Source organism: Columba livia, unplaced genomic scaffold (assembly GCF_036013475.1).
Source record: "Columba livia isolate bColLiv1 breed racing homer unplaced genomic scaffold, bColLiv1.pat.W.v2 Scaffold_140, whole genome shotgun sequence".
NCBI lineage: Eukaryota > Metazoa > Chordata > Aves > Columbiformes > Columbidae > Columba > Columba livia.
In genome coordinates, this window is record NW_027043036.1 from 318082 (window position 1) to 329776 (window position 11695).

The window sequence follows — 11695 nt, forward strand, 5'->3', positions numbered from 1 at the left end:
AAATGGTTTCAACCAAAAACAGAGAATCAGAGAATCATGGAATTACTTAGGCTGGAAAAGACCAGTAAGAACATGGACTCCAACCGTAAATCAAACACTGCCTAGTCCACCACTAAACCATATCCTAAAGGGCCACGTCTCCAGAGCTTTTAAACACCTCCAGCAATGGAAACTCCAAACCTGAGCTGGCAGGACACCACTGGCTGCAGTTGGACATAAGATACTGGTCATGGCTGTGAGTTGAGCCCTCGCTGGCAGAATGTCTCACACCCTCACTGAGGAGGGCAGGGGGCTGGGAGATGGGAGCACATTTCAGTTTCCAGATCCCAGCACAGAGCCCAAACCATCCTGCCCTTGAACTATGGATCCCATTTCCTGAGATGCAAAGCTCGTTGGGCTTCTGTGGGTAATCATGTTAAAAGGCATGAATAATCCTTCAAGTGTGTGTGTAATTTTTCTAGGAATGTCAGTATTTAAAGAAAGAAATGTTTAACATTTATATTTAAATATCTGTAAATTAGTACACTGCATCTGTTGTAGCCCCTCTGTCAATGACAATTAAATAGGTATTTGCACTATAAGGCTCCATACCTCATCCACAAGCACACATCTAAGTGGTTCAGATGACGGGTGGTCTGGCAAACGTCACCCTTTGTGTCCCCAGGTGATGGACACTGCTCATGTGCCTCTGCAGAGAGTGGCAGGAGCTGGATCCCCTTCTCGGGACAGACTCCTTCCAGGACAGACACAGACACAGGGGGAACTCATCAGGGCTTTACGGCATTTCACTGGGCATCAGTTTTGAAATATTGGGTGCTGTCCTGTGACTGCCCTTTCTGCACAAATGATCATACAAACACAACCATTTAGTGAGACATGGCCATAAAGGGGCTGTTATGGACAAGAAAGTTCACCGTGAAATCTGCAGAGAGCGAGGAAGTTCATAATAAGCATCAGGAAGAACCAAGAAGCGCAAGGTCTCTGAAGAGCGGGAGGCCTGAGCAGCCGTGATTGGCCATTGTAGGTGTGGGGGAGGGTCAGGGCATGTCAGGGAGAAGCAATGAGATGGCTGATGGCTTCAGTGAACCCTTCCAGCCATGTCTGAGCCCAGAAATGGAAAGCAGTTGATGTCTGCAGGTGGAGGAGGAACAGGAGGAAGATTTTCCTGGGAATACGGAAGGAAGAAAGGCCTCTCTTGGGCTAATCATGTGTGGCAGTGCCATTTGCATGCTGTGGGCATGGCTGTGCCTGGGAGATGGGGAACGGCTGCTGCTGGGGTGGCTGTGCTCAGTCATGGCCCATGAGCTGACCCTGCTCTGCTCCTCTCTTACACTGCCCACACTTGGATGGTCCTCAGGAATCATCCATGAACCTGGTGGATCCATGAACCTCCTGGAGTGATGGGTATGGATCCAAACAGAGGATTCAAGCAAGTGTGGGACTGGGACATTGAGGTGACTGGTGACCATTGCCAGGTGAATGAAAGAAGCTGGATGAGTTGTGAGGAGCTCACAGGCATTTCCAACTCCACAGAAAACCAGAGTCTTGCAGTTAAAGCAACAGCACTCAACATAAAACCCACCCCCAAAACACAAAACACTCACACTGACAACAGGAAAAGCCTTGAAAAACGTTTGAGAAAAATCTACCAGGTCCCAGGGGTCAGGGCTCAGCCATTGTGGTGATGAACAAGCATCAAGGGCTGACATGGCACCAGAGCCACCTCCACATGGCCCTCACCACCTGGAACCAGTGTCTCCAAGTCTTTCCTTCAGCAGCCTCCAGGGACAGGGACCTGCACTGGTTGTTTCCTTCACAGCTGTGTCAGTGATGGCCCTTCATGGGGTCCAAACACCCTCAGAAACTTGGGGTTTGCTTCTGCCTTTCACTTCATTAGAGGTTTGTTCATTCTCTCAGTAGCTGCAGTTCAGGATCATGGCAGCAGAGGGCTCATTAACATCTAAAATGCTTTTACAAGCCAAGGCTCTGTGCATCATTTTCCTAAAGGCTTCAAGTCTGGTGTGGATGATTAGGGAGATTTCAGGAATAGCCAAACAGAGAGCATTTGCATAATAAATAGCAATAAAGCCAAATTTCTTCTATTCCCTTCCCTGCTCACCCTTCACTCCCTTTCCAGAACAGGTGGTATCAGCAGACTCCAGTTCATATCGGTATGGAGCGTCTCCTGATAAAGACTGAATATGCCAGAAAAGTGGGTGCCTAAATCACCATTTGAACGAGGAGATAGTCCAGAACACCTCAAGAGGAGTCACACTCCTCTGGACCAAGAGGTGGGTGTTCCTGGCAATCTCAGGTGCTGTGCACAGCGATACTTGTGTTCAGGAGCTGGTCAAGTGACCCATCTCCTGTTCTGTAACGGTGTCTGAGTTTGCTCAGGTCACCCCTGACTTGAGCCCCATCCACTGCTGGGTGTTCTCCAGACTCCTGCCTTCAGGAACAAAGTCCAGGAGACCTTGCTGGTGAAGATGGAGGCAAAGAAGCCATGAAGAACATCAGTCCTGTCTGATTCTACTCTTATGAAGTTCAGCAGCAGGCCCACGTTCACCCTGTCTATTCTCTTACTGCAAGTGAAGCTCTGTCAGCTCATCTTGCTGCCCTTTCCGTGCAGGTACGAATTCCAGGGCAGCTTTGTCATCATTCCCACATCCATGGACAAGGTTTCTAAATTCCTCCTTTGCAGATTCCCCTGCTCCCACCTCCTGTGTGCGGCCTTTTGCCCTGGAGCTCCATCAGTGCAGATGAGCAGCCTCACGAGATAAATGCTTCTGTTCAAGGTTACTTGGAGAGATCATTCTAGTGCTTGGAGCAGGCTGTCCTGTAAGGATTATCAGATTTCCTGAGCTCCTTCAGCCTTCTGAGCTGATTCCCATGGCACCACCTCAATCAGCCCCCCCAGATATGTCTAAGTCTTCTCCTCTGGAGCCCACCAGCCTGTGCTCTGCTGCTGGCCTTCCTCCCTCCCCTCTGGTGCCTGGGACCCCACTGTGTCCTGGTCATGACAGACAAGGTGGACACTGATGTTCGCGTCCCTCACCAGGGTTTCCTTGTTTCCCAGTTCCAGATCCAGTTGAGCATCACTCTCATTGGCCCACAATGCAGACACATTAAGCAGTTGGCCCAAGATCCTTTGGACTGATGGCACTTGCCACTTTGCCAGGACAGTTAATGTCAGAGCAATTACAGTTCCCCATAGGAACCTGCTCATTGACTGGTGACTTCCTCCTTGAGTTGCTGACAGAAGATCTTGTCCATTTCTTCTACATGATCATGTAGTTTGTAACACCCAACACATTGTCACTCTCTATTGTGTTTACATGATAAACTCTTGGAACTGGGGGTAGGTGTGGGTGTGCTACAGTTGTCACCTCTCTGGGAAGACAACAGGAGTTTGACCAATGTCAGACAGAGCTGATTTCAGCTGCTCCAAGATGGACCCACTTCTTGTCAAATCTGAGCCACTCAGTGATGCTGGCACCACCTCTGGGATATTGTATTTGAGAAAGGGTAAAAAACGCTGCACAACAGCAGGTGGGAGAGAGGAGGGAGGAAATGGGAGAGAAAAGCACTGCAGACACCAAGGTCATATCCCACAGGACCCAAGCAGGTCCCTCAGCAGGCCAAAGCTTGCTCTCCTGAAATCCTGCTCTTGGCCTTGTTCTCATCTCCCAGGAGCCTCAGCTCCACTTTCCCATCCCTGACTGTTCCATCCTGACCAACTCTTTCTGGTTTGTAAGTGTGAAGTCCCACAGGGCACCTCCCCCCACTGACTCCTCAGTCACCCGTGTCAGGAAGATGTTGTCCATGAGCTCCTAACCCCTCCAACCCCCTCCACCATTTCCAGCCCTGGCCCCTCACCCACAGATGTTGTTCTTCCCTGCATGGATGGACACCAAATGAGTAGTTCAGCAGTGCAGGTTTGTATTGTATAGATGAGATGCGAGAATGCACATCATGTATGTGAGGTGACATGAACCTGAGTGAGCACAAACACCATCCGGTTATTCCAGGGGGTTCCATAAGGGCCCGTTGGACAGGCAGCGTCTCGAGATCACTTCATGTTGGGAGGAACATCCCACAGGAAAACACGTGAATGCAGCCCTGGATGTGGTTCCTTGAACTGAGATCCCTGTGTCCATTCCACATGACGTGGGACATCTCAGAGGAGTGCAGAGCAGGGGGACACACCTTAGGGCTGAGGTACCTCCCATCCCTTGGGAGTGGCAACAGGAGGTTTTCATTGAACAGATGAGCTGTGAGCATGCACATCATGTATGTGAGGTGAGAGGAACCCAAGGTGAGATGAGCCCAAGTGAAACCAGGCATTCCTTGAGGTTTCATGAAGGCCTGTGGGGCAGACAGTATCTACAGGTCACTTCACGTTGGATGTTACATACCAGAGAAATTTGCCTGGATGCAGCACTGGGATGTTTCCCCACTCAAATCATTAGTAGGAAATATATTTGATAACTTTGATAAAACAAGCATACATTCATCTGATCAGGTATTGGGCCATAGGAGTTTTATAGATGGGTATGGTGTGTTATGACATCAGTTGTGTCCCAATATCTCATAATCCAGTAAGAAGCATGTATCTGTAAAGGAGACAGTGAGGTCTGTCTCTGGAGGTAACAGCCCAGCAGCAGGGACATGGCTGGGAAAGAACCTCTGCCCAAGTACCCAAAGGCCCTACCCAAAAAGAGGCCTTAGAGACGGGTTGTCATGTCCATTCCACATAAGAACATGATGGGACAGCAGCAGGAACATGGTCGTGTTTGTCAGAGAAGATGAAAGACCAACAGCAGTCAGGGGATTTAGAAGATCAGTGTGAGGCTGCTTCTCTCAGGTAAAAGATCTCGAAACATCTTATGAGTTGGATTCCATGCATGGAGGCCTGTTAGTGAGATGGCCGAGCTTTCCTTGGTAATAGCAAAAAGCAGAAGAGGGAAAAAAAATGTCAGAAAGTGCAATTAGGAAGGAAAGGACTGGATATCAGGAGTAAGAAATGTCACTGGAAGGGCAGTGCTGTGGTGCAAGAGGTGACCCAGAGGGAGCTGGATCAGCCCATGGTTTGTTTTCCAAAGAGCAGCCAGTGAGGGTGCAGACACAGCAGTGAAGGTGCAGAAATGCTGGGGTGAGAGCAGGTGGGGAAGCGAGATGGGTGTCTGCAGCCTGCAGGGAAAGAGGGGCAGGGGTAGCACCGTGTGGAACAGTCTGTGGTGGAGATGGCAAAGGGCGCTGTAAGGCTGGAAGGGACCCACAGAAACCAGGTCTCTGTCCCCTTGGCCAGGGCAGTTGTCTCTGCCACTGAGGCCCAGCAGAAGACATGTTGTCCTCATGGCACTGGGGCCTCGGTGCCTCCTTGCAGCCCCACGGGGAAGCTGGAAGTTGTTGTCCCAGCGTTGTCCTTCCCTGGGCCTTGCACACCCACATCCACGGTCCCAGGAAGAGCCCTGAGCCGTGTGTGAGGGACAGGATCCCCCTTCCCATTGCCTGGAGCTCATGGCTCCTCCTTTCTGCTTCAGAAAGCAAACCAAGGGGTTTCTGAGCATCAGAGCTGAAGAAAAGACTCAAAGGAGACCTCATGGTGGCTACAGCTTCCTCACAAGGGGAGAAGGAGGGGAAGGAATCTCTTCTCTCTGGTGACCAATGACAATATCCAAGGTAATAGCAGGAAGATATACCAGGAGAGGGTCAGGTTGGACATGAGGGAGAGGTTCTTCCCCCTGAGGTGCTGGACACTGAACAGGCTCCCCAGGGAGGTGTCACGGCCCAACCTGACAGTGTTCAAGGAGAGACTGGACAATGTCTTCGGACATATGGTGTGACCTGTGGGGTGTCCTGTGCAGGGACAGGAGTTGGACTCCATGATCCTTGTGGGTCCTTCCAATTCAGGACATTCTATGATTCTATGAAATACTAGGTCAAAAGTTCATATTTTCATTGTACAGATGAGATGTAAACATACACATCATGTGCATGTCCAGTGTGTGCATGTGGTGAGTTGAACCCAAGGGAGCACAAATGCCATCAGCTGTTCCTTGGGGTGCCATAAAGGTCAGTGGGACAGAGATGGTGTTCAGGGTTCTCTTCTAACCTGCGTTATTGTAGGATTCCGTGAATCTTTGCCTTGGAGAGCTCTTTAACATCAGAATAGACAGAGGAAGGAGAACAAAAGCAGAGGCAGAAGCAGAGATGTAAAATGTCCCAGAGTAAATACAGCAGCTCCTCTGAGGAACGTTTCTCCACTCAAACCCTTGACAGGAAATCTATTGGATAAATTTGATGAAAGCAGCTTAGTTTGATCTGCTCACACACTGGACCACAAGGAAGGTGATGGTGGGTACGATGTCGTGTTGTCACTTGTGTCTCAGGAGCTCATAGTCCAGTAGGAACCAATGGCTGTGGAGGGGACTGTGAGGTCACTTCTGCCTCTGCAGGGGATTGGCCAACAGCAGGAACAGGGCTGGGAAAGGACTGTGAGGTCACACACACGAGACGAGCAATCGGGCCCAATCAGCATGGCTGGATGAAAGGCAGGTCCTGCTTGACCAGCCTGATCTCTTCTGTGACAAGGTGACCGGCTGAGCAGATGAGGGAAAGTCTGTCGTGGGGAGTGAAACCGCCACACGGGCTGTGGGTGTTGTGTCCTTAGACTGCAGTAAAGCCTTTGACACCGTATCCCACAGCATCTCCTGGAGAAGCTGCAGCTCATGGCCTGGATGGTGTATGTGCGATGGAGGGCTGGACCAAAAGAATTGTGGTGAACAGAGCCAAATCCAGTGGGCATCTGGTCACAAGTGGTGTCCCCAGGGCTCAGTATTTGACTCAGTTCTATTTAAGCTTTATCAGTGATGTGGATGAGGGGATCGAGTGCACCCTCATTAAGTTTGCAGATGACACCAGGTTGGGTGGGAGTGTTGATCTGCTGGAGGTTGGGAAGGCCATGCAGAGGGATCTGGACCCGCTGGATCATTGGGCTGAGGCCATTTGTATGAGGTTTGACCAGACCAAGGGCCGGGTCCTGCACTTGGGTCACAACAACCCCAGGCTCAGGGAAGAGTGGCTGGAAAATTGCCTGTTGGAAAGGGATCAGGGGGTGTTGATCGACAGCAGCTGAACATGAGTCTGTGTGTGGCCAGATGGCCAAAAGGGCCACCAGCATCCTGGCTTGTATCAGGAATGGTGTGGCCAGCAGGACTAGCATGATTGTGCCACTGTTCTCAGCGCTGATGAGGTCGCATCTTGAATCCTGTGTTCAGGTTTGGGCCCTTCATCATAAGAAGGACATTGAGGCACTAGAGAGAGTGCAGAGGAGGCGAAGAAGCTGCTGTGGGTCTGGGGCACAAGTGTGATGAGGAGCAGGTGAGGGAACTGGTGGGTTCAGCCTGGAGAACAGGAGGCTGAGGGGAGACCTTATCACTGTCTACAACAGCCTGAAAGGAGGTTGAACATGGAGAGTCTTGGTCTCTTCTCCCAAGTAGCAAGTGATAGGATGAGAGGAAATGGCCCCAAGTTGTACCAGGGAAGGTTCAGATTGGATATTAGGAAAAAATTCTTCCTGGAAAGGGTTGTCAGGCATTGGAACAGGCAGCTCAGGGCAGTGGGGGAGTCACCATTCCTGCAGGGGTTTATAAGATGTTTAGACGAGGTTCTTAGGGACACGGTTTAGTTCTAGATTTAGGTTGTGGTTGGACTCAATGGTCCTGAGGGTCTCTTCCAACTGAAATAATTCTATGATTCTCTATTATCAATTGGAATATTCTTCTATCACATCTTCTAAGTGCTCTTCACATATCTGCCTCTTTACCTACAGTCCTGAAACTTATCTAATTAGATGCACAAGTGTTGAATACTAATTGTAAATGAGGAAAGCACCATCGCTCTATCCGTCTGGTTTGATTCCCACCAGTCCCAGGCAAACACCTCAGGTACACGGGGCCTCTCGAGGTTTGCACTGGGTGCTTATAGTGAGACCATGGAGCTCAGCCCAAAAACCTGAGAACTCCCCTCAAAACTGAAAACCAACCCAACCCAACAACAACAATAAAAAGAAAAAAAATCCCCACAATCTCTTTTTTAATCAGATTAAATAATTCAATACTTCTAATAAAATGTCTGCGGACTGTGGGAGATGAAACGTTGGCCTTTCCCTGTGCTTGCAGTGCCAGAACTCTGTCTATCACTACGTGTATTTAATCCCCTGCACATCCAGGAGTTTCCACCTGTCCTTACCCAGCTCCCCGTGTCTGAACTCATCTCTTCAGAAGCCTGTTGGACATTTGCACTTTCCATCGCTCCCCAGAGGTTCTTCACCTCTCACTCTTGGCTCATTCAGAGCCTCTCAGCTCTCACTCTGCTTTGAGCTTCAGGCAGGTCAAGTCTTTCAGCAGTTGCTCTCCTACTCCCTACAGGCAACTCTTGAGTTATGGCAATGGACCTCGATGGAAGCTACTTAATTTAACCATAGAACTGAGAAACATCATTAAGTTCTATTGAGTTCTATTGTGTTTTCTTTTTTTTTTTTTCCTTTTTTGTTTCCTCTAATTAAAAATTCCCCGGTGCCTGTTTACATCCAGTTCTCTAAGGAAACATGAAGCAATCCTGCGAAGAAGCTGTAACAATCAGTGCAAACTTCAGTGCAGAATCTGATGTAAAGAAATGTGCTGGAAATCCCAGGGGCCAATGAGCAGAACAGGGAGTTTGGGGAGCTGGTTATAGATTTCCTGCTAACAGTTTGAGTAGAGAAACATTCTTCACAGAACTGCTCTGTTTATTTGACACCTTTGAGGTCTCCTCCTCTGCCTGTATTTTTATTTTCTTGTTCCTCCACCTCTTCCTTCTTCCAAAACGTTTCCAAGGGAAAGATTCCTGGAATCACAGAGCAACTCAGGTGTGAACATCATCTTGTGTCACTGTCCTGCTCAGGGCAGGGTGACCCAGGTGAGCTTGTCCAAGGCCTCTGCCCAGCTTTGCACCATCCACTAAGGAGCTGAAGGTTCACTGCGTCACATCATACAGGCGGAGAATAGAGACGTTCAACAGTGTTGGCCCAAGTGCTGGTCCCTGAGGGATCCCACTGGTAACTGTCTCTGTGGGCACTTTGTACCACTGGTGACGCTTGGGCTTCATCATCCAGCCAACTTCCCATCCAGCATCCACTTCTTTACCCATGGAGCACCAATCGCATTATAAGGACACCACAGGAAACCTTGTCTGACACCTTGTGAAATTCCATGTGCACAACGTGCCCTTCTTTCCCTGCCCATTTGGGTTCAGCAATCCCTTCCTTGTTTTCCAAGTGCCTGGACATGGCTGCAGGAAGACTTGTCTTATTTCCTTCCCAGGGACAGAGGTAGGCTCACTAGCCCGTAATTCTCCCAGTTCTCATTCCTGCCCTTCTTGAAGACTGGTTTGACAACTGCCTTTTCCAAGGACCTGAGTACCTCTCTGGTTGCTCTGACACATTTGAGACCACAATCCAGACTCATGGGTAAGGACATCGTAGCAGACAGGAGCAGGTGAGATTGATCTGTCTGGGTCAGTGAGGTTTGTTCTGGAGTCACACACAGAAATGTCAGTTTCTGTCAGGTGTCCACATCTGAGCTGGCCTCATGGGCTCCTTGTGCACCCAGGGATGTTCAGAGACAGAGTCTGTCCCTTTTACACACAGCGGCAGGAGTCACAGTGTCCCTCTGGCCTCCTGTTGCCGCTCCCAAAGGACGGGAGACACCTCAGCCCTGTGGTGTGTCACCTGCTCTGCACTCATCTGATATGTTCCACGTCACGAGGAATGGACACAGGGACATTGATTAAAGGAAGCACAACCCAGTGCTGCATTCAAACAGTTTCCATGCAATGTTATTCCTAATGAGAAATGACCTCGAGACCCTGTCTGTCCCAAAGGCCATCATGGAACCCCAGGAATAGCTGATGGTGTTTGTTTTGACTCAAGTTCATGTCAACTCATGTACCTGTTCTCAGTGCTCACGTCCCATCTGTACAATGCGAACTTTGATTTCTGACCTAGTCATTCAGTGTAATTCCATGGAGGGACAAAGACCTCTGAGCTGGGGTGAGAGGCCAGAGCTGGAAATGATGGCTGTGAGGGGCCAGTCCATGGTGATTGACCTGAGCCTCCTTCCACGGGGTGTCCAGTGCACAGGGGCACAGCCCAGCCCCTGCTCTGCTGCTCCTGCAGGTCTCTGGCAGGAGCCTGGCTGTGAGAGGACACTGCTGTGTGCCAGCCCTGCACACACACACTGTTCAGCTGCACACCGGTGTTTCATCTGTGGCCAATTCTGTAGGAATAAGCTTGAGAGAAACATTGCAAGAAGATATAAACCATCATGCACTGCCCAAAGAAGATCACTTTTCCTTGTGCAAGTACTGTTACTGAGGCCAGCTCTGTCACAGCAGTGCCCATTGCCTGTCCCTGCCTGCGCTCACAGCACTGACACACAGCAGGACGGTGACCAAGCTGCCAGAGCACTCAGGCCTTGCACCAACACCAGGGATGAGAAGGAGAGTGTGGGAGTGGAACCAGAACAGCTCTGGAAGAACAAGCGCTGCTGCTCCCTGGCAGGGCTGCCATGCCAGAGCTGTTTTCCCCTCCACCCACGCACAGGAACTGTACCTGCAGCTCCAAAAAGCCTTTGCAGGAAGGATATAGTGAAAAACAAGTCACTAAAGAGCCCTTTATTCTTTTTAGAGACAAGGAGAGCAGTGCTGCTCATTTAAGCAGCCAACAGTTATAAAAGAAAAGCCAGTAGTGAATTAGAAAGGGGTTGACAACATTATCACAATAAGAAAACAACCAACAACACCAGAAAATCGAGTTGACAGGCTAAGCTTGTAATTAGCTACATTAAAACTTCTATATAGAAGAAGATGGCCAGTTTATTGCTTCAGAAAACAGAGGGATATGAGTTTGCACAGGGCATCCTTGAGCTCCTGGTTCCTCATGCTGTAGATGAGGGGGTTCACTGCTGGAGGCACCACTGAGTACAGAACTGACACCACCAGGTCCAGGGATGGGGAAGAAATGGAGGGGGGCTTCAGGTTGGCAAACACGCCAGTGCTGAGGAACAGGGAGACCACGGCCAGGTGAGGGAGGCAGGTGGAAAAGGCTTTGTGCCGTCCCTGCTCAGAGGGGATCCTCAGCACGGCCCTCAAGATCTGCACATAGGACACCACAATGAACACAAAACACACAAATGCTAAACAGACACTGACCACAATAAGGCCAAGTTCCCTGAGGTAGGAGTGTGAGCAGGAGAGCTTGAGGATCTGGGGGATTTCACAGAAGAACTGGCCCAGGGCATTGCCCTTGCACAGGGGCAGTGAAAATGTATTGGCCGTGTGCAGCAGAGAATAGAGAAACCCAGTGGCCCAGGCAGCTGCTGCCATGTGGACACAAGCTCTGCTGCCCAGGAGGGTCCCGTAGTGCAGGGGTTTGCAGATGGCAACGTAGCGGTCATAGGACATGATGGTGAGGAGACAATACTCTGCTGTGATCAAGAAGAGAAACAAAAAGAGCTGTGTCGCACATCCCAAGTATGAGATGGCCCTGGAATCCCAGAGGGAATTCGCCATGGACTTGGGGACAATGGTGGAGATGGAGCCCAGGTCGAGGAGGGCGAGGTTGAGCAGGAAGAAGTACATGGGGGTGTGGAGG

General features: G+C 50.0%; 1 protein-coding gene across 1 annotated transcript; it reads right to left on the reverse strand.

The window, feature by feature from the left end:
• Window positions 1–7241: 7241 nt before the first annotated feature.
• On the reverse strand, window positions 7242–11469 carry LOC135577784 (olfactory receptor 14J1-like; the record flags this gene model as incomplete). The annotated part of the gene is made up of 2 exons (XM_065047906.1): window positions 7242–7316; window positions 11008–11469. Coding segments are annotated over 2 exons (537 nt in total), but the record flags the coding sequence as incomplete, so codon positions are not given.
• Window positions 11470–11695: the final 226 nt, after the last annotated feature.